The 24,362-nt window shown below is 40.3% G+C and overlaps 1 protein-coding gene across 2 annotated transcripts in view; it reads right to left on the reverse strand.

The window, feature by feature from the left end:
• Window positions 1-6,222: 6,222 nt before the first annotated feature.
• meak7 (MTOR associated protein, eak-7 homolog) overlaps window positions 6,223-24,362 on the reverse strand; it is a 112,721-nt gene continuing 94,581 nt past the window's right edge. For both annotated transcript variants that reach the window (XM_073070332.1, XM_073070331.1), the window contains exons 7-10: window positions 19,142-19,582; window positions 13,185-13,303; window positions 12,037-12,216; window positions 6,223-6,860 (exon numbers count right to left, since the gene is read on the reverse strand). In XM_073070332.1, the coding sequence (XP_072926433.1) occupies window positions 6,741-6,860; window positions 12,037-12,216; window positions 13,185-13,303; window positions 19,142-19,582 (860 nt within the window). In that variant the 3' untranslated portion in view covers window positions 6,223-6,740. The remainder of the gene's footprint in view (window positions 6,861-12,036; window positions 12,217-13,184; window positions 13,304-19,141; window positions 19,583-24,362) is intronic.

Raw genomic sequence — 24,362 nt, forward strand, 5'->3', positions numbered from 1 at the left:
TTTTTTTTTGCTATAGGTCAATGACCAATTGCAATCAGATTTATCTCCTTAAATATAAGACTCCAAATGACTACAGGTTCTCACCCTTGGAAGGACACAACCAATTGCTGCAATAATAAAGCTGATTCCAGGTGAAAATGGGTTGACTTCTATTAATGAACCTTTTCAGGAAGATGAATTGAATTGTACAACAGGTGTTATGGAGTTCAGATTAAATTGTGATTTCCTTTCTAGTTGAGTAATATTCACTGAGTGACACTGACTTCCCTAATCAGAGGGTAGCTAGGAATTTGTGAATAATAGTACACTGTTCAATATACTGTATATCCAACAAAACGGGTAGTCTGGAGTGCACTTAAATCTCAATTTACTTTTTAAGCTTCCAAGCCAATTTTTAAGTATATGTTGGTATTTCAAGTTTGGTCAACGACATCTGAGTTAATTATTTCCCATTCTGTACATTGTCCAAGTTGCTTAAACATCACAGTTATCATTCATAGGGGTGTCTGTAGAAACTGGGAATAGGTCAAGTGGGATACACATGGACAAGTTAGGCCAAAGGACCTGTAAAGTCTGTGCAATTCTGACTCTGTTTCTACATTAATCAATGAATTGAACATGGTTAGCTTTAATACATGATACAGAACAAATAGTAATTAGCCAAAAAATCAAAATATTTTTCATACCAAATTCAAATTAAACAGTCTGAATTTTCAGTAAATATTTTTAAACTAGGCAAGGAAATATTGAAGTTTAGAAAGAAATTACAAATAGCTTTAAATCAAGCTGGAGCATTTTAAATAAGAGGAAATTGGATCAAACATTTGAGCTGAGTTTATAGCTGTCTGTATGTGTCACAAAACCATGAAGTTTGAATATTGAAACTCACTGATTGTTTGGTTTCTCCCTTTGATATTTATGCATCCCATTGCTGTTTTCCATTTTCTTCTGCAGCTTTGCATGGATGTTGCCTGGAGCCAATTCCATTGGGGAATTGGCCCATACTGAACCTTTGTTAGAGTATCTATTCTATTTTGTTCAAATCTTCCCAGAACCGTTAAGTGCAATAACATAACAAATCATGGAAAAACTTTAAAATTTGGATAGGTAGCAAGTGGAAAATTACATTTCTGCACTATTTATAGTGATATTAGACAATTCAAAGAGAAATTAAACAAACTGTATCAGGGTACCTGACTTCAACAGATCTCAGACTCAGCGGATTCAAAATTAGTACTTGGTTGGGAGATTGGCTAGGAACACCAGAAGCAGCAGACATTCAGTGGAAGTGGCACCATAAGATCACCTGCTGAATACAAAGAAAGTTGCAGAATGAAAGTTTCCCCCAAGTTGTACTCAACTTGGACCAACTTTGACTTGGGTAGAGAAAGTTTAGTTCTTAAATGCAAACAGACAAAGATACTCAAGTCTGTTATATGAGCTCTGAATCTTTAGGTTGGCAGTCATTCTTCCGAATCTCCCTTGGACCGTTTCCAAGTCCAGGGAACACTAGAGAGTAAAATTAAAACTGGGCGTGGATACCCCTGACAGGCAGCTTCTCAAATGTTCATAGTCCTTTGATATAGTTTTACATTAGGTTAGCAAAGGACTAGGTTACATTAGATACCAGAAATCTGAAATAAAGAAAATTCTAGAAATACTCATGCAGCCTCAGTTAATTTCTGACCATTGACTGTTCATTAGAAAAAAGTTAGAGTTACTTCGTTTTTCAATCATTTCCAGTTTTAACTACCTATAGCTTTTGCTAGTTCTCCATAAATCACTGAAGTTTCATAAACTGCATACAGCATCACCCAGATCTTTTTCCTTCATGATCTCTTTATAATATTGATCCAACCAACATTCAAAACACCAATTTAAACACCATCTCCCATTCTACAGCACATCTGAATCTATTTGGAATTTGACTACTGTCACCTGTCAAAACTTTGGCATTGTCTACACACTTCCAATGCTCTCGACGCCACCGCTACCCAGATCACTACGTAAAACTAAGTTAAAAAAGTCCGGGTAAAGAAAGGTCTCAGCCAGAAACATCAGCTGTTTATCCTCTTCCATAAATGCTGCCCGACCTGCTGAGTTCCTCCAGCATTGAGTGTGTGCTGTTTTGGATTTCCAGCATCTACAGATTTTCTCGAGGGTAATATCTGTTAACTGTGTAAACATCACCAGTGATAAACCAGATGTGAATTGTGGGGTTGAAACCAGGTTCTAGCCAAGCATTTCTATTTCTATTGATACAAGGCATCATCTTGTGGCATGAGATATCTTGTACAAAGCTTTATGTAAGTATACTAGATTTTCCTCAAATAAATGAACAGATTTGATGGAGCTGCTTACTTTGGAAATAATTTAGTTTATTTGTTAAGATATTTCTCTTTGTCATCATAAAACTCTCCTAAAGATTTGACTAATTGTCTAAACAGCATGTATCCAATTGTAATAAAAACTTTCAGACCACAAGTCATCTCCAGAATTCAAAGTGATACAAATACAGATTATTAAATAGGACTCAATGCACCTTTAATCATTGAAATAAAAATAGAAAATGCTGGAAATAATTAGGCAGTCAATCAGCATCAGTGCCAGAAAAAAAAAACAATCAGTTAATCTATCAGGTCAATGATGCACGTGCTTAGGACAGCATGATTTTGCTGCTGCTGACTTGCATCTATTCAATCTTACCCTTGTGCACTGTCTGGACAGAATTTGCACACTTCCCCAGTGGTTGCCCGCAGGTCCTCCAGCTTCCCCCCAACGATACACGTTAGGTTCATCAACTACTGTAAATTAATCTTCAGAGTAGGTTAATGTCAAAAAGAATCAAAAGGGCATTGATGGACATGGGCGAGACAATAAGTGGATACAGGGAAATAGAAAGGGACAATGGAACAGTTGTGATTTTTCCCCTAGAAGCCATAATGGAATCAATGGACCAAATGGCCTGTGTTTTATAAAATCCTATCTCTACCATTCTCTCTATTGCTAACACATTGTGGTATTTCAGTTAAGATTACAGAAAGCAGGGTTTAATAGTTCAAATTCAATATAACGAGCTGTATTTTAGATTTTACTCCCTTTCTATCCATGCACTTGATCCTATTTATCAATGTAACATTAATTCAAACCATTGCTAGTATACTAATACCATTGTATTCAATTCTTGAGTACACAAGGAAGTTGAGTTTGTTACGTATTCAGGCAACAATAAACATATATGAGTTAGGCAAGGGTTTTTATAACAAATAACACGTTTATTAAAACACTGAAAACAAACCCCCTCAAAAGTAAACAAACTCTAGCTTAACCGGAACTCAGCTGCTGTGCAGCAGATTCACAGTTCTTAATAGCGTTGCAGTTCAAACAGTTCTTAAAGCGGTATTGAAAAAAAACAGTTCTTTAAAGCGGTATGCCGAAAGTTCAAAAGCTCACAGTCCATTTAAAAGGAGAGATTTAAATTCTCTTCCACGTCGTTGTCCTTCGATTCCCCGGCGTCGAACTTTCCCACGAAGAATTTTATGAAATATAATGGCTTAAAGGCACTGACCTTCCTTCCACACTATCCTCAATCTCCCGCTATCCCAGCGGAGATTAACACGAGAACAGTCAATGAAATCCTTCCGAATGAGGATCACACAAGGTCGAAACCAATCCACCGTCGAAAATCGATTCTCCTCGATTTTTATCTTCCAAACTTTTATCTTCACTCTCCACAGTAAAGAAACTGTTGACAATGACCTTTTAAACTTTAGGCATTATATAAAACTTCATTTTCCAACTAAACTGTGTCATCACATTAAATCACGCGGGGTCATGAAGTCAGCTTGGCAAATCCCGCCACGAACTGCCCCACCTGACAGGGTGGGTCTTCCTTTTATACCCTGTAAAAAAAACCTGTCACATGACCTCTACTGGCGGGAAAATGATGTCACTCCACCATCACAAGACCATTACCTCAAGTCCAGTATAACTTCAACCCCAGTCACGTGACAAGGGTACCACTGTCACATGTCACGGGTACGTAACAAGTTGGACTGCAGCAATCTGAAATAAATCACAAGTACCGTAGAAGGGCTTCACCAATAACAAATGGTTATCTAAGAGATTCTCTTTCCACCACAGTCGTCATAGGATGTAATGATAGGAACAGCTTGGCAAGAACAGGATCTTACCGACATGTTTAAAATTGAGAAACACAGATAGGGCTGATGGGTAAGGAATATCAAATCAAAGGACACAGATTTAGGGCAAGAGGGGAAAGATTTAAAAAGGGACCTGAGTCACACGAAGGGTGGTGAGCACGTGGTTGCTGCTGGTATGGTAATATCATTTAAGAAGTTCTTGTATAGGTACATGGAGGGGTGAGGCTTAGGGAGAATATGGACCAAACTGCAAAATCGGGACAAGCTGGGTGGATGCCGTGCTCAACGCAGACTTGTTAGGTCAATGGGCCCGTACCTGCTCCATGACTTTATGGCTGGGCAGAATCAACAGAAACTTATGGCTAATCACTAATCTGCTGGAGTTCTTTGAGGAAGTGATTAGGAGAAAAGGTGCAGACAATTCACATGCTGTTTTACCTTTTTCAGCAGGATTTCCGTAAGGTTCACACAGGAGATTGATCAACAAGGTTAGAGTACATAGAGTTGGTGGTGATATACTGACATGGACTAAGAATTCTTTGTCTATAAAAGAGTGAGAATAGATGGATTATCCTCAGGTAATCGAGATGCAAATACTGGAATACCACAGGTATAAGAGCCTAGAGACCAGCCATTCACAATCAGTATCAATGATTGCATGAAAGTAGTAAATGCTGTATTTCCAAGTCTGCTGATGATACTGAACTAGGTGCCATTGTGAGTATAGAGGATGATGAGAGGCTTCAGGAAGACACAGACAAGCTGAATGAGTGGGTCAGAAAATGGTGGATTAAATACAATGTAGGTCATCCACTGTGGTATACTGTGGTAAACTATGTATACCTGTCTGAACACGCCCCTCTGCTGACTGCTCTTGTGGATCCTCCCACAGACCCCTGTATAAAGGCGATTGGAGGCACTGCTCCTCCCTCAGTCTCCAAAATGTCGTGGTCTCTTTTGCTGCTAATAAAAGCCTATCGTTCACCTCCCGTCCCTGAGAGTTATTGATGGTGCATCACATACAAACCAGAAAAACTGTATTATTTACAAAACTGAGAAATTTCACTGTTTTGTTGTTCAAAACACCACATTTAGGTGCAACTATACATTATGTCAGTTAATAGTGTGTTAGCCTTTACTACAAGAGTATTTGAATACAAAAATAAGGGAAAGCTTAATGCAAAGACTACAGCCTTGCTGTGAGCATACCTGGCTATTGTGTACTCTTTTCATTTCCTTACCAAGGAAAGGTTGTACTATCCACAAACTGGAAGCAACTAAGAGGCAACTCACGGAACAGGTGAAGAGAGATTAAGTAGAAGTGTTCTGTGTTCCCTACAGACTTAGAGGACATTTAAGTGAAACTTATAAATTTCCTACAGGGCAAGGAGGAAGAAGGAAGAACATTTCCTTGGATGCTGGTCAGGGTTGCAGACCAAGGGAAATTTCTTCACTCGGAATGTGACGAATCACTGTTACAGGGAACTGTGAAGACTCTGTCATAGAATTAATTCAAAAGAGACGTTGGTAGATTCCTGGATGCTAAGGGAATCATGGGACATAGAGAAAATACAGGAAATGGCATAAAGGTATAAGATCAGCCCTGACCTTGATAATGGTTCAAAAGGCAGGATGGTCTGTTCATTACATATCCTGCTAGTGGTTCTTCTAAATCAGTTCCTCTATTTCCTCATGATGCACATTATACTGACTCCTGCAAATGTGGAAATCAGCAAACATAGGAAAATGAGGAGCAATAAAGGGAAACTATAGGTTATGGATAACCAATATTCATGAGCTAGTTTGAGAATTAATGCACGTATATCGATAAAAAAATGAGAATCACTAACTGCACTGATACCATCTCAAAAATGTCATAAACAAAACCATTTTATAGAACAAGCATAGATGTTTCAATACTGAGCATGAATATAGTCTTTTTTAAACATTCTCAACTTTGTGGAGACACTTACGAAAAGAGATCAAATCATTACATTTTGCAGCAGTATTAAACATATTTTGCAGTTAGTAATGTTGTATTAATCACAATACAATGTAATTAAATAACCAGTACTTTAATCCATATCATGAAATTATTGATTAAATATAGAAAATATACTACAAATCTGAAGCCTCCCATCCAAGGCAAATATTCATTTGGTACACATTATATTTGCAACCTTAGCAATTTACGCCTTAACAATCGTAACAAATTTAATTTGCGCTACTCAGTTAGGTGATAGGTGAAATATACTGAAATAGGTAGAATAACTTAGGTGGAATTTCTTGCTCTGAAAAAGTTACCCAGATCTTCCTTTCCTCCTGGTTTCCTGCAAATCTGTTATGTTCAGATCAGAATCATCTAATTGCTGTTACCTTGCATAAAACACAGCTCAGGAATCAATTGACGACGCCTGTGCGATAAAAATAAGCAAATCTTTTAATGTGTTTTGTTTGATTATTATTTCTTAAACAGAAGATTGTCTTTATCAGCTGGTTCATTTAGGATTTCTCCTCTTCTAAGGAATAATGGTGACATTGTACTATTTATTCTGCACTTGATCTTTAGGAATCACTTCATTCTTTCTCTTCATCTCCACCAGGATCTCGCAGTCCATCACTTACCCTCGTCTTTCCAACCATTTCCAGCAAGGCCTGAGCCTCAGGGTCTGTGTCCAGTATACTCTTGGTCTTAGACTAGAAGCAAAATGAAGCAATTATTTGAAATTAAAACTTGAATTTGAGTGCAGTAACTGAAAGCCACTTGAAATTTGGGTGACAATGAAGATTTGCCATAAAGATTACCAATAAATAAAATTTAGTTGGTAAGGAATACTTACACCTATAAACAATGAATGGGGGTATACTAAACTGTGTTGAATGTCAGAATCAGGTTTATTATCACTGACATATGTCATGAAATTTGTTGTTTTGAGGCAGCAGTACAGTATAAAACATACAAATTCCTCGAACAAATATAAAAAAAATGTAATGCAAAATAAGGAGGTAGTGTTCATGGGTTCATTGACCATTCAGAAATAGGATGGCGGAGGGGAAGAAGCAGTTCCTGAAATGTTGAGTGTCTGCTTTCAGGCTCCTGTAACTCTTCCCAGATGGTAGTAATAAGAAGAGGGTATGTATTAGGTGGTAGGGCTCCTTAATCACAGATCACTAACAAGCACAGATGATAGTGAATTACATTAAAGTCAAAACTACATTTCTCAATACTTTTAAAATCACCCATTTTTTGAAAAATATAGACTGGGAAAAAAATAAAGTCCAGACCTGATTCTGACACTTAGAATAAAGCTATTGATTTTGTAAAACATTAATTTTTTTTTTATTAAGTGCAATCGTGAACAATAGCCAGATCAGAAATGCTGATCAAGTCAACTAGTTCCCAAAGATAATTCTGATAAGGCAATCAGATGGTTCACTGCTGCTCAGCGATAGAACACAAAAAAAATCATATGTACAATTAAGAAACATTAAAAAATAGCAGAAATACAGGAGTCATGATGATCATGATGAAGTCTGCTGGAGAGAGACATTTATACACATGCTGTCCTCCATAATTCAAAGAGATTGAAGGATAAGGTTACAGGGTGACAAAACGTGACAGGAGCACTTGGAACTAAAAACTAATCCCTACCGGGAGAAAACAGCACCTGATCTTTCCGCACTGTTCTCCAACAGTTTAAGGACTAAGTCCAGCTGGAACATAACTCACAAGTGCTCTTGAAAGTCCGGTATTAACCCTACCTGCCAACAACCAAGCATTGTCATCCTGGTCCCCTTCATGATAGCTTATGAAGAAGCATGTGACTTCCCTCCCAGAGACGAGAGGTGTTTGTGCACTCGACTCTTGAAGGCTTGGACCCCATCATCGCAGATGTTTCCAACCACAGTATCCGAAAGGCTGTTCCAAATTCTGATAGCACAGTGAAGGCAGCTTTTATCCAGTGCATAGGTTCTCGCATCAGGCACAGAAACAGCATGAGCAGGCATAGATAAACTCGATCGTGTGGTGCGCTGTCTCTCATAAGATGAAGGCAGCATGGCGCGAAGGTCTGCAGGGTTGTGGCTGGTGTGCATTTTGTATAGCACAGTAGCTGCAGCAACCTGTCATCTGTGGTGTAAGCTACTAATGGCTAGCTTCTCATGAGCTGTGGCTTCACCTACACCTATAATCCTGAGAGCCTTTCTTTGAATGGAGTCAAGCTGGCTGAGGACACTCGGTGAGGCACTCATCCATGATAAGCAGGCATATTCCAGGTTACTTCGTACCTGGGCTTTGTAAACCGTGGCTCTGCCCTCTTTGTCTAGTTTGGATGCTACTAATTTTGTTTTACCTCATGATTCGGAATATGAAAATTCGACAGTACCAGATGCAACTTGTATATACTAGTTCAAATACACATGAAGCTTTCTTGTTAACCTGCTTTCTCTGAAACACTCAAGACATGGACCATAAACACACAAGTTTCCACCATTTATACTCAGGAGACCAAATGATAATCAGGAGCAGCTCCCAAACAGTAATTCATAAACACAAGAGATTCTGCAGATACTGAAAATCCAGAGCAACACACAAAAAATGCTGGAGGAACTCAGCACGTCAGGCAGCATCTGTGGAAAGAAATAAACAGTTGGTATTTCCGGGCAAGACCCTTCCTCAGGACCTCAGAAAAGGTCTTGGCCCGAAACACTGTCTGTTTATTCCTTTCCATATATGCAGCCTGACCTGCTGATTTCTCCAGCATTTTGTGCGTATTGCCCAAAAAGTAATTCCAGGAGTAGATTTAACAATAATTCCAGCAACCTCATCATTAACCTTTTGAAGCAAATGCTATCAGGAATACAATAAGCATTCATGCATTTTGCAGATGGTCCTTTTTGTCAAATCATCATTCTCCCTGACATTTTGTGAACTTTTCGTAACAGACTGGACTCAGACCTACAGAAATACAAAGGGTGTCCAATAAAAGGAATAATTTTAGCAAATATGTTCCTTGGCAAGGGGGTTACAAATGGCATTCTCTATTGAAACAATAGTCTATTATTAAAGCCACAATTACCCAAAGATCTACTCTGACTCCCGAAGGTGTATCAGTTGGAGTAATTCCACAATTTTATATGCATGTAAGAGCTGGCTGGCCTTTGGTTCAACTCCGGTTCAAGTTTCTCATTTATTCCCTCCTTAACCACGGTCAGATGTATAATTCTGAAATCCAGATTCAACTCTTTGCCCAGATATAATTTCTCTATACAAATCTGCAGTTAAGTTTCATTCTTGAAGAAAAGCTAAAATGGTATTGTTTAGGGATGGTGCAAAATTCCTTAAGGAATTAACGGGGCCATGGAATTAGGGAGGAACGATGATGGATGGCATTGCTGTTACCATTGGTTGAGAACACAAAAAATACATATTAGTGAAAAGGAAAAAAGGGTGAACTATGAAAAAAAAACCTTTCCTGCATGGTTTTTTGATCACAGCTAGCCACAGAACATAAAACTGTTGTATTTTTACCACACTGACTGTTGTGAAATGAGTCAAATCACTTCCCTCAGGTGTCAAAGTGCAACAGCATAAAAGGCTGCCATGGGGTAAGAGGAAACACCAAGGGGGTATCTCACAGGAGGTGCACCGGCCTGGTTTTAAAAATCAATTTAAAAGAGTTCTATTGAGTTATAATACTGCTGGCCAATTGAACAGTGGGGCTGAGGTTGATATGACAGTACTTCAATGATTCATTCTCCAAACATACACAAAAGACTTTTTTTTTAAAAAATAGTTATTAACAAAATTCACAGATTTCCCCCAAAGGTTCCATTTTTCTATTGGGTGGAGGGGAAAGGTGTATAACGGTAGGCAACATCAGTGGCACTGAAATTACATCCAGGAGTACCCGGGACCGTTTCTTGATGGGCACCAATCAACCTGGAAATGATTGCTAATGCTATCTAACAAGTCAGCGTTAATTCAAATAGGATCCTAATTGATTAATTGATTTAGCAATACTGTGTAGGGTAAGCCCTACTGAGCCACCCCACCTCAGCAACCTCACAACCCCAATTAACCCTAACCGAATCATGACCACTTAGCCTACCTGTACACCTTTGGACTGTGGAGGAAACTGGAACACCCAGGGAAAACCCATGCATTCCATGGGAAGGACATCCAGACTCCTTACAAAACAGTGCCAGAATTGAACTCCAAACTCTGGAACAGCCCATGCTGTAATAGCCTTGTGCTAACTACTAGGGAGGAATACAAGATGTACAGTATGTACAGGTGTACAAGATATTAAGAGGAATAGACAGAGTGGACAGCCAGCGCCTCTTCCCCAGGGCACCACTGCTCAGTACAAGAGGACATGGCTTTAAGGTAAAGGGTGGGAAGTTCAAGGGGTATATTAGAGGAAGGTTTTTCACTCAGAGAGTGGTTGGTGCATGGAATGCACTGCCTGAGTCAGTGGTGGAGGCAGATACACTAGTGAAATTTAAAAGACCACGAGACAGGTATATGGAGGAATTTAAGGTGGGGGGTTATATGGGAGGCAGGGTTTGAGGGTCGGCACAACATTGTGGGCCGAAGGGCCTGTAATGTGCTGTAGTGTTCTATTTTCTATGTATGCTCAGATACTGACTCTGAAAACAACTTTGACCATAAAAAATATGAAATCAAGATAAACTAGGCCAATGCAAAAAAAAAGAAAGTAAAACTTATACGGTTCTCACTGAACCAAGGAGCTAGAATTAATTTGAGAAGCTGATATTTTCAAAATTCCCACTACTAGAATTTGGATTTTGTAACTTGGTGTACAGGTTTTACAGATTTTGCAATCAATGAAGAGCCTACAGCGCTCTCTGCTGGCCTTGGGGGGAAAATCTATGTTCACCTTCCTTTCCACGACGTTCTTCATGTGCATTTTAGACAAAATGCTAGGAAGTTCTTCCTAGTTCTTCCAAAATAGTAAGGTGCAGGCATAAATAAAAAAAATTAAATGGAACTGCCAAAATTAATCCTGCCTACAAAATCAGGATAAAGGAGCTGATCACCTAGAATAATTAAAAACTTAAACTATTTCAAAGAGCATTTGGAACGTTCTAAATTAGCACAACATTATAGAGATTTTTAAGATCAAATTTTCAAATTGTCAACCAAGGAAAAATGTTTAGGGGGCAAAAGTTTAGGGGTAACATGAGGGGGAACTTCTTTACTCAGAGAGTGGTAGCTGTGTGGAACAAGCTTCCAGTAGAAGTGGTGGAAGCAGGTTCGATATTGTCATTTTTAAAAAAAAATTGGTATAGGGACAGGAAAGGAATGGAGGGTTATGGGCTGATTGCAGGTCAGTGGGACTAGGTGACAGTAAGCGATCGGCACGGTCTAGAAGGGCCAAGATGGCCTGTTTCTGTGCTGTAATTGTTATATGGTTATATGGTTTTTAAACTGACACACTGTGGGGTTAGGAACAGCTCACAGCTGTTCTCAGCTCTTTGAATAAGATGATAAGATGATAAAATATAGGAACAGAATTAGGCCACTTGGCCCATCGAGTCTGTTCTGCCATTTCATCACAGCTGATCCATTATTCCTCTCAGCCTCAATTGCCTGCCTTCTCCCCATATGCCTTCATGCCCTGACTAATCACGTATCTATCATCCTCTGCCTTAAATATACTCAATGACTTGGCCTTCACAGCCACCAGCAAATTCCACACATCCACGCCACAGCTTCATGCCACGGACACCGGCATAAGCACTGGCCTGATGAGCCTATAAGGCTCAGGACAGACTTTAATTTCAACTTTTAACTTTAATTACTAAAGCACAAGGTTCTCTCGGACACAAAAAGTTAGTTACAACGTACCAGATCACTTGCAGGGAGATTTCCCACCATCCAAACTTCCATGGTATCGATAGTAAAATGCTCCTCAGCAGACAGCTGAGGACTATTGTAAGTTGTACACCGTGGCTTGGCTTTGCTGTGACCTTTACCATAGTTACTGTCAATCCACAATCCAAAGTAATTGTGCTGCCCTCCCATGCCCTGTAACACCATAGGAAAGATGCAATTTATAATTAATCCATTTTAAACGTTAAAATTGATCTCATGTACTGCAACCAGCAATTTTTTAAGTGTACCGAAAATGTGATCATATGTGCAGAGGGAGCTCCCACAAACCACCATAGAGTATGACCACACTATTACTGTTTTGGCATTGTTGAGGGGTACATATTAAACAGAAAATTAGGGATAAGTCCGAGTAGTTCATTAATGTTATGGGATTTTTAAAATTCATGAGCGTTAACAAAACCTCAGATGTACTTCATTTGAAAAGTAGCATTTTCAAGAGTGCCACCCTCCCTTACTGGTCTATCAGATTTTACTTAAACCACCTATGCAACTACAGAAATAACTTGCTATTCCTAGCAGTTTAAAGCAACTGGAATTTTAAAACCAAAATTACTTGTCAAAACAATCAGAACTAAAAAGCTGTTGTTCTACCTTTGGGCTGTGTGCTTAGCCCCCAATCTACTCACTACATACTTCTGACTGTGAGGCTCCAAAGCTATATTTAAGTTTGTTGTTGCTGGCCAAAACAAAGGTGGTGACAAATCTGTATATAGGAGGGAGATTGAAAATATGATTGAGTGGTGCCACACAATTTAAATTAACTCAATTAATGTAAGCAAAACCAAACAGCTGATTTTCATCTTGAATTGGAATAAGTCAGAGATCCATAAGCCAGTCTTCATTAAGGGAATGGAGGTGGGCAGTGTCAATCGCTTTAAATTCCTTGGCACTAACACATCAGATTATCTGTCCTGGGACTAGCACATTAGTGTCATAATAAAGAGGGCACTACTGTGCCTCTACATTCTTAAAAGTTTGCATAGATTCAGCATATCACCAAAAACTTTGTCAACCTTCGAAAAATGAGCAGCAGAGAGTAACCCAATATTACTTTTCACTTAAATACTTCTACACTGCAGTTTGGCTAGCCCAATACTCACAAGTCCATTTGGCATGGTTTGTTGGCCAACATTCAGGTACATATAGTGTTCATTGTATCCCGTACAGCTGTAGATCCCCAGCTTTGGATTAAGAGTAAATAAAAAGCATCTGCTATCCCCTGCAATATACATAAAAATTATTTATTACTGGAAAATAACAAATGTACATTTATATAACAATTCATCACAGCTTAAGGATGTACCGAAGTGATTACTTGTTCATGGATCACGTACTTGTTGGTCAAGTAAGAAAACACAGCAATCACTTGTATACCTTAGTTTTCAAAAGCAGCGAATGAATGACTGACTGAATAATGAGACCAGAAGCAGAATTAGGCCATTCAACACACTGAGTCTGCTCCGCCATTCCATCATGGCTGATTTATTATCCCTCTCAACCCTATTCTTCTGCTTTCTCTCCGTAACATTTGACATTAACCTTTCAAAGTAAATTTATTATCAAAGTACATACATGTCACCTTATAGAACCCTGGTTTTCCTGTAGGCGTACACAGTACAACCAAGAAACACAAAAGAATCAATGAATGACCACACCCAACAGGACAGACAAACAACCAATGTGCAAAAGACATTAAACTATGCAAATACAATAGAAAAAATATGAAATAAATAAGCAATAAATATCGAGAACATGAGATGAAGAGTCCTTGAAAGTGAATCCATAGCTTGTAGAACAGTTCAGTGATGGAATACGTGAAGTTGAGTGAAGTTATCCCATCTGGTTCAAGAACCTGATGGTTGAAGTGTAACAACTATTCCTGAACATGGTGGTGTGGGTCCTGAGGTTCCTGTACCTTCTTTCTGATGGCAGCCACGAGAAGAGAACATGGCCTGGTGGGGGTGGGGGCTAATGACTAATGTTGCCCTGCTGTAACAGCACTCCACGTAGGCTAGAGATGTCAGTGAACACTTCAGCCAATCGATCAGTACAGGTCTGTAGTACATGGCCAGGTACCCCATTCTGGGCAGAATACTTTTTGTGGGTTCTCCCTCCTGAAGGATGTTCTCACATTGGCCTCAGAGGTTGAAATCACAGGGTCACTGAGACCAGTGGGAGTTCGTGAAGGTTCTGCCATGTGTTAATCGTCAAAGCGAGCACAGAAGGTAATGAGCTCATCTGAGAGCAAAGCTTTTTGTCCCCTATGTTGCTTGGTTATCACTTTGTAAGAGGCATTAGCATTAATGCCTTGCCAAAGCTGTCAAGCATCTTTAAGTGATTCACATTTGGTCCACAATTGTCACTTTGCAAGTGAAGTGGCTTTCAAAGATTGTACCTGGATATCTTGAGTCTTATTTGTTCACCATAGCTGAAGCCACTGATCTGGCTGGCCCTCAGCAGATTGTGTATCTCATGGTTCATGCAGGGCTTCTGGCTGGGGAAGACTCTGAATGGTTTTGTGAGGACACACTCGTCCACGACTGCTTATTTAAAGTCCGTGCCAACCATGGTGTATTCGTTCAGATCCTTCGATGAATCCTTAAACACAGCCCAGTCCACAGACTTGAAGAAATCCTGGAGCTGCTCCGCTACCTCCCGCAACCACCTCTTTATTGTCTTTATCTCTGGAACCTTGGTGTTTGCATCAGCCTCTATGCAGGTAGAAGGACAGCCAAGCGATCATAGATAGAAAGATAGATAGATACTTTATTCATCCCCATGGGGAAATTCAACTTTTTTTTTCCAATGTCCCATACACTTGTTGTAGCAAAACTAATTACGTACAATATGATATGCATCTAAATCAATATCTCAAAAAGCATTTATAATAGCTTTTAAAAAGTTCTTAAGTCCTGGCGGTTGAATTGTAAAGCCTAATGGCATTGGGGAGTATTGACCTCTTCATCCTGTCTGAGGAGCATTGCATCGATAGTAACCTGTCGCTGAAACTGCTTCTCTGTCCCTGGATGGTGCTATGTAGAGGATGTTCAGAGTTATCCATAATTGACCGTAGCCTACTCAGTGCCCTTCGCTCAGCTACCGATGTTAAACTCTCCAGTACTTTGCCCACGACAGAGCCCGCCTTCCTTACCAGCTTATTAAGACGTGAGGCGTCCCTCTTCTTAATGCTGCCTCCCCAACACGCCACCACAAAGAAGAGGGCGCTCTCCACAACTGACCTATAGAATATCTTCAGCATCTCACTACAGACATTGAATGACGCCAACCTTCTAAGGAAGTACAGTCGACTCTGTGCCTTCCTGCACAAGGCATCTGTGTTGGCAGTCCAGTCTAGTTTCTCGTCTAACTGTACTCCCAGATACTTGTAGGTCTTAACCTGCTCCACACATTCTCCATTAATGATCACTGGCTCCATATGAGGCCTAGATCTCCTATTTATCCTCCTAGATCGCATATTTCCCAAATTGCGGTCTAGGCATGGAACGGTAGGCATTCCTTATCGTAGAATAGCAGTGCTCGAATGTGCGGTGTCCTCTAGTACTGCAAGTTATATGTTATTAATGATTGGGCAGAGATCAATACAAACAAGCCTGATTGAAGTCCCTGGAGGAAACACATGTGGTCACGGGGAGAATGTACAAAGTCCTTACAGACAGCAGCAATGGAACCTGGGTGGTATGACATTATGCAAACCACTATGCTGCCAGGCCACTCTATTAGTCCTGTTAGTGCTTCTAAGAGGTTAAGTGGGGGGTGAGGGGTGGGGAAGCCGAGAGTTCATATCATAACCTCGTATCATAACATACTAGAGATCTACTCCAAACGCATATTGCACATCTTTTTCAGCTCTACCAGAAAGAACATTAAAACAAGTCAATGAACAGGGAGGATAGGCAGGTGATAGAGAAGGGACGCGCTCAGACTGGTGGTTTGAGATGTGCCTATTTTAATGCAAGGAGTATCATGAACAAAACAGATGAGCTTAGAGCCAGAGCATAGATCAGTACTTGGAGCTATGAAGTTGTGGCCATTACAGAGACTTGGATGGCTCACGGGCAGGAATGGTTACTTACGAATGCCAGGCTGTAAACGTTTCAGAAAGGACAGAGAGGGGGGCAAAAGAGATGGGGACATGGCACTGCTGATCAGAGATAGTGTCACGGCTGCAGAAAAGGAGGAAGTCATGGAGGGATTGTCTATTGAGCCTCTGTGGGTGGAAGTTAGAAACAGGAAGGGGTCAATAACTCTACTGGGTGTTTTTTTTATAGACCACCCAATAGTAACAGGGACACTGAGGAGCAGATAGGGAGACAGATTCTGGAACAGTGCAATAAAACAGGGTTGTCATGATGGGAGACTTTAATTTCCCCAATATTGACTGGCATCTCCCCACAGCAAGGGGTTTAGATGGGGTGGAGTTTGCTAGGTGTGTTCAGGAAGGTTTCCTGACACAAGATGCAGATAAACCTACAAGAGGAAAGACTGTACTTGATCTGGTATTGGGACATGAACCTAGTTAGGTGCCAGGTTTCTCAGTGGGACTGCATCTTGGAGACAGTGATCACAATTCTATTTTTTTTTAACCATAGCATTGGCAAACAGACAAGTTAGGAAAACTTTTAATTGGGGTAAGGGGAAATTTAAAGCTATCAGGCAGGAACTTGGAAGTATAAATTGGGAGCAGATGTTCTCGGGAAATGTATGGCAGAAATGTGGCAAATGTTCAGAGGATATTTACGTGGCGTTCTGCATAGGTATGTTCCAATGAGACAAGGAAAGGATGGTAGGATACAGGAACCATGGTGTACAAAGGCTGTTGAAAATCTAGTCAAGAAGAAAAGAAAAGCTTATAAAAGGTTAAAAAAACTAGGTCATGACAGAAATCTGTAAGATTATAAGGCTAGCAGGAAGGAACTTAAAGAAAACTCCAAGGCATTCTACAAGTATGTGAAGAGCAAGAGGAAAAGACGTGAAAGAATAGGGCCAATCAAGTGTGACAGTGGAAAAGTGTGTATGGAACCGGAGGAGATAGTAGAGGTACTTAATGAATACTTTGCTTCAGTATTCACTACGGAAAAGGACCTTGGCGATTTTAGGGATGACTTAAGAGTGGACTGAAAAGTTTGGGCATATAGACATTAAGAAAGAGGATGTGCTGGAGCTTTTGGAAAGCATCAGGTTGGATAAATCACGGGGACCGGATGACAAATACCCCAGGCTACTGTGGGAGGTGAGGGAGGAGATTGCTGAGCCTCTGGGGCAATGATCTTTGCATCATCAATGAGATGATGCAAAGAGGTTCTGGAAGATTGGAGGATCGCAGATGTTGTTTCCTTATTCAAAAAAAGGGAGTAGAGATAGCACTAGAAATTACAGACCAGTGAGTCTTACTTCAGTGATTGATAAGTTGATGGAAAAGATTCTGAGAGGCAGCATTTATGAACATTTGGAAAGGCATATGATTAGGAATAATCAGCATGGCTTTATCAAAGGCAGGTCATGACTTACGAGCCTGATTAAATTTTTTGAGTATGTGACTGAACAGATTGATGAAGGTAGAGCTGTAGATGTAGTAAACATGGATTTCAGCAAGGTGTTTGATTAAGGTATCCCATGCAAGGCTTCTTGAAAAAGTAAGGAGGCATGGGACCCAGGGGGATCTTGCTTTGTGGATCCAGAACCGGCTTGCCCACAGAAGGCAAAGAGTGGTTGTAGACGGGTCATATTCTACATGGAGCCGAGAGGTAATGTTACAGCTATATAGGACCCTGGTCAGACCCCACTTGGAGTACTGTACTCAGCTCTGGTCACCTCACTACAGTAAAGACGTGGAAACTATACAAAGGGTGCAGAGGAGATTTACAAGGATGTTGCCTGGATTGGGGAGCATGCCTTACGAGAATTGGTTGAGTGAACTTGGTCTTTCTTCCTTGGAGCGATGGCGCATGAGAGGTGACCTGATAGATGTCTACAAGATGATGAGAGGCATTGATTGTGTGGATAGTCAGAAGCACAGCATTGTGGGCTGAAGGATCTGTATTGTGGTGTAGGTCTTCTATGTTTCTAACATAAATAAATCTTAAAGAATGCCCATAGAAGTACAAACAGCAAATTATTTCTATATAAGTTATTAGAACATTATTACTTTGAATTTATAAGTTCAGTGATTACATCCACATACTTTCTATAACATGGATGTAAAATGTCTGCTAAAAACAGTTACAATGCTAATTTATATACACAAATTGCAGCTTCAATTGTACTAGTATCCCTGACAACAACTGTATAATATTCTACTCCAAGTATGAATCTGGCCGTTGAGTGAACGCTACTTAGGGTGAGCAGAATCTCCTTTGAGTTCTTGCCAGTTAACTTTCACCATTGAAGCCTGCTGGGAAGCTCATCCAAAGGAACCATGGAAACATATTCCTAAAAAAATTAACTTTATAGCAGTGTCTGAAGATGATTCTTTTGCACTTCGTTCTCATTAAGTTTTTTAAAAAATTAATAGGTAGTTTTCAATTTGAATCCTAGAGTGACATCCTGAACCGATGCTGTATTGACAGCCATAATTCAGATTCAAAGTTTGCCTGGTTTTGCAGGGATGTGGTGCAGAATTCTGAAGCAACATGTAGCCCTAATGCTTAGAATTCACGGTATTTAATGCTGGCAATACCAATAATCTCCATCTCATGGAACTAAATTAAAAGAAAATGGCTTCTTGTGTTGAATAAGGGTTCGAAATGTGTCTTGGACTTTCAACTTACTGGCCACTTAAAACCAACTTCAAGTCAACTTTAAAATTTATATTGATAGTAGGTACTTGCTAATTGGTTGCCTAAGCATTTAGATTGAGAATAATTTGTACAGTGAATCAAATTCGACATGCACAGAGACCAGCCCAAGGCATGAGGGTGAATTTTAATGCTGGGTCAGCTAATAGCTCAGGATCAGAATTTTCAGCATAAATTTAACAATAGAAAAAATAAATACTGTTCCTGATTAAACATTACACCATCACTTAATGGTATTTTACCTTGGAACTGTGGCTTCAGCTCCCAGCTGCAGGAGGCAAAACCACCAAAGATGTATCCAAGTGAATCCTTCACAACCAACAATGTTGGGCCTTTGTGAAGAATCTGAGTGGAAAGACGAGAAAAACTTTCCCCGTGGGCTTGAGAGGAGAACAACAGCTTCCATTGTCTCTGGTTCCTTGAAGGCAAGTTGGGTTTGAGATAAATGACAGAAGGGATATCCAAAACAGGAACTGTCCCAGAATACTCTATACCCAAACACAGTGGCAGCAGCTGGTTCGGATTGAAGAGTTCACCTTGGTACTCCGGTTTTGTAAGGTGAAGAGCCAGAGCAACCAGTGCATGGAGAAAAGTAACGATCACAGAGGCTCTGCACATCCAATCCTTTAAGGCATCCTGTCCAAGTTCTACAGTCTGCAAATGCTCCAGAGACAGATCTTCTCCTGTCATCATCAAAAGAAAGTGAAAAAATATTAAACATCATTGATCAGTGAATCAGATTCTCTATGAAACTGAACATCATCAGCAAAAATATTATCAGGTCAGCCAACCTTTTGTGCAAGAGAACATTTCTTTATAGCAATGAAATGTGAAAAGGTCAAAACACTTCTCCAGTGAAATGCTAAGGCACCATTACATTACACTGAGAAATTCACTTTATTGTTGGCACTGAAACGCTTTTCATCGGAGCAGAGACAAATTTGAGCAAATTTGACAGAAATGTTTAAAACTGTATACTGCTTTAAGTATGTATAGGTGAAAAATGTGTTTTCAGTGTTGCAAGTGTCAACTAGCAAGGCTATCTGATGCAAGGTGAGACAACGAGGAAACAAAAATAGAAAATGATAGCAGGGCTCAGCAGATCAGCTATTATCTGCAGGAGGAGAAAAAGAGTTAACCTATTAAAAGACTTTGTCCTGACATAACTAAAACATACACTCTGTTTCATTTTTCCTTTATCTTGTCTGATCTGCTGAGGGCTTCCAGCAGTTTATTTCAGATTTCCAGCATACACAGCTTTATTTTTTTGATTTTCAGATGATAAAGGAATATTACAAGCTGAGATCAGGAATACAATGTCATGATAGGGGATTTGCTCGGATCTTTCAAAAGGATACTGAATAAATATTTCCAGATGAAGGGTCTTGGCCTGAAATGTCAACTGTTTACTCTTTTCCATAGATGCTGCCTGGCTTGCTGAGTTCCTCCAGTATTTTGTGCCTGTTGCCAAATATTTCTTGGGATTTTTTTTTTAAATAGAGGAGGACTAGAGAGAAAGAGAAGTAGAAAAACTGTATACAAAGAAGTCAGCACAAGCATGATACAGCAAATGGTTTCCTCTGCACTAGATTACAGAATGATTCTATGCTACATGGCCTGCTTGCAATTTAGTAATTCCATGGATCTCTAAGGAGTGAATGAGTGAGAGAGAATGATTAATAAGTCAATTACAAAGCATATTTTGCATCAATGTGGATAATTATTTGAAAAATCACCACTTCAGTGGGTTTTTGACACTGCAAATATGGGCCTAGAATATTAAGATTCTGTTTCTTATCATCTGAAAAAGTTATATCTGCCCTGTCCTCCAATTCCTTAATTTTGTTGCCCTGCAAATGATGCACAAAATGTACCTTCCATTAACATCTGCCCTTCATTCAAAACAAAAACACAGGAACCATATTCAGGCATTGCATTTCTCTGCAGCAATCAAAATATCCTTCAGGCGATTTTAGTCTGCTCATCATTTACAAGTAAAAAGTTGATATTGATTTGAAACATTAGCTCAATTTCTCTCTTCCCAGGACCTGCCAGGCTTGTAGTGTTTCCAGCATTTTCTATTCGGATTGTGAAATTTTTAGGATGTGCTTTGAGCAGCGCCCAGTCAGAGAGATCAGAGGCCTGACAAGTCATAACTTACTCAGATTTACCGATTAAGTAGAAAAAATAGCAACTTGCAGCAATTTGGAGCTTTGAGCAGTGGCCAATCAGCATTCGGGCTTGATAGGCAAGGACAAATTAAATTATACCCACCATTGTCACAGTGGCCATTGTCAGAGGGGTCAGAGTCAGAGTGGAAATTTGGAAGCTTTAGCTCTTCGAGGTTTCCACAAGTAGAGGCTCAAGTCAGAGAGGGCAAAAAAGCTGTAAGTAGACTCTGGATCTTTCCGGAAGATGGGGGGTGGGGTAATAGAGGTAGTTATACCCAATGTCAGGAGGGGAAAAGGGGTTAAACAGCCAGTGCAGAGTAGCCCTGTGGCCATCCCCCTCGACAACAGTTATATTACTTTGAATATAATTGGGGTGGGGTGGGGGGCCAGTGGTGACCTAGCCCTGGGAAGTCACAGCGGTCAAGTCTCAGGCACTCATTCTGACTCAGCGATTCAGAAGTGAAAAGAGGCACACTGTGGTGAATAGGGATTTGTTCGTTAGGGGAACGGAAAAGAGGTTCTGTGGACAAGAATGAGATTCCCGGATGGTAGTCTGGGATTTTTAGCATCAAGTCCTCAGCATTCTTAAGTGGGAGGGTGAATAGCTGGAGACGGTGGTCCACGTAGGTACCAATGACACGGGTAGAATAAGTGATGAGGTTCTACTAAGGGAGTTCAGGGAGTTAGGTGCTAAGGAAAAAGGCATGACCTCCAGGGCTGTGATCTCAGGATTGCTACGCACGCCACATGCTGTAAAGCCAGCAAAAGGAAGATAAAACAGTTTAACACACAGCTGAGAAGCTGGCATAGGAGGGAGGACATAAGATGTTTGGATCATTAAGCTCTCTTACAGGGAAGGTAGGACCTGTACAAAGGAGATGGTTTGCACCTGAACTAGAAGGGGGCATCCCCTATTGGGAATGTTTGCTAATGCTGCACGGTGGGGTTTAAACTAGAGTTGTAGGGGTTGGGAACCAGAGTGCCAGAACAGTTAGTGGAGAGATTGTGGAGACAGATGTTGTTAAGACTTCAGACAAAGTCAGCAATCAAAAGGATGAGCACAGTGTGATTTATGTCCAGAGCTGCGTATATTTTAATACAAGAGGTATCATAGGAAAGGCAGATAAGCTCAGGGCATGGATCAACACCTGGAATTATGATATTGTAGCCATTAGTGCAACTTGGTTGCAAGAGGGGTAGGACTGGCAGCTCAATATTCCGTAGTTCTGTTGTTTTAGACGTGACAGTGGGAGGGAATACAGGAGGGGTGCCGATACTAATCAGGGAAAACGTCACGGCAGTGCTCAGTCAGGACAGATTGGAGAGCCTGTCTTGTGAGGTATTATGGGTGGAACTGAGAAATAAGAAAGGTACGACCATGTTAGTGGAGCTATGCTACAGGCTACTCAACAGTCTGAGGGATTTATAGGAACAAATGTTCAGAGATCACACGTTTGTTTTTGTAGGTGATATTAACTTTCCACATATTGACAGGAAATCCCATACTGTAAAAGGACTAGATGGCATAGAATTTGTCAAATATGTTCAGGAAAGTCTCCTTCATTAGTACTGTACGTAGAATTTGCAACGAGAGAGTGCGCAATACTTGATCTATCAGGGAATGAGACAGGGCAACTGACAGAAGTTTGTGTAGGGGAACACTTTTCATCAAGAGATCACAATGCCATTAGTTTCAAAGTATTTACGTGTAATGTATGGATCTGTTTCTTTTACCACAATGATTCTCCCTAGCACCTCTTATCAACTGATAACTTATGCATGAGCATTGATCTGTTGTTCTGCGCATGCGCCTTGTGCCATTCTCTCTCTCTACAAAGTGAATAATACCAGTTAAAATGCCTTCCACATGTTTAATTTAATTGATATGTAATTGTACAGACACAACAAATTTCAAACACAAAACTGAACAAATCCACAAAGTGAATGAATGTGAAAATGAATCAGACAACACAGAGTCAAACAAAGGTGAGCTGTGATGCCTAGAACTGAATAGCATTACTGAAGCAAATCACAAAATCATACGGATAAGAAATGTGTTTGGTATAAAACTGAAAATGGAGCTGGATACAGGGTCAGCGTTGTCTATAATTTCCGAGACTGACTACAATAGACTGCTTTCTCAGCTACTATTAGAAAAGACCTCTGTGATGCTAAAGACCTACACAGGCATAAAAGAGTCTCTCAAAGGCAAACTGAAATTAAACGTGAAGTGCGGAGGCAAAATATAGCAGTTAGAACTTTATGTGTTGAAAAATGGAGGGTCAGCACTTTTCAGACATGAATGGTTGAGAAAAAAACAATTAGACTGCCACACAATCAAGGCTCTCAATGTGTCATCAACAGACAACTGCAGCCCCAACAGTAGCACTAACCAGAGACTGTCACAGCTGTTTAGCGTTAATGAGGTATTTGAGAAAGGTTTTGGTAAACACAAAGCCATGAAGGCCAGAATTGAACTAGATGAAGCACCACCACCAAGATTCCATAAAGCGTGTCCAGTGCTTTACACACTACAATCCTAAAGTGGATGCTGAACTTCAGAGCTTGGAGATGTCTGGCATTTTCTTCAAAGCTGAGTGGAGCAATTGGACCACGCCCATTGTCCTGGTGATCAACAAAAGGAAGGCCAGAGCTGTTTGCATATGTGGGGACTTCAAAGTGAGCATCAACCCTGAGCTACATATTGTGCAGTGTCCCCTGCCACAAATAGAAGACATTTTTGTGTCTTTGGCAGGCAGGGAGAGGTTTTCAAGATTGACTTGTCACAAGCCTATCTGAGAAGTCAGGCAGGTTCCTCACTCACAAGAGACTGTTCCATAATAAACATTCCGTCTTTGGCATCGCATCAGCTCCAGTAATTTGGTAAAGATCAATGACCCAAGTGGTCCAACATATCCCAGGGCCACAATGTTACCTTGGTGACATCATCATGACTGACAAAAATGATGTAGAACACCCCCAGAACCTTGGTAAAGTGCCTACCAGGCTGAGTGAGTACTGTCTACGCGCAATGAGAGAAATGTGACTTTTTTTAAGAATGAAATCTCATATTGTGGACATGTCATTGAAAAGAAGGGATTATACAAGTCAAAGAGAAGACGGAAGCAATGCTACAGGTGCTCAAACCGGAAATTATGTCACAACTGAGGTCATACTTGGGCCTTGTAAACTACTACACTGGTTTCTCCCAAACACTGCTACAGCGCTGCATCCATTGCACGCACTGTTACAGGCAAAAGCAAAGTGGGAATGGTCAGAAAAAATATGAAAG

Source organism: Hemitrygon akajei, chromosome 17 (genome assembly GCF_048418815.1).
Source record: "Hemitrygon akajei chromosome 17, sHemAka1.3, whole genome shotgun sequence".
NCBI lineage: Eukaryota > Metazoa > Chordata > Chondrichthyes > Myliobatiformes > Dasyatidae > Hemitrygon > Hemitrygon akajei.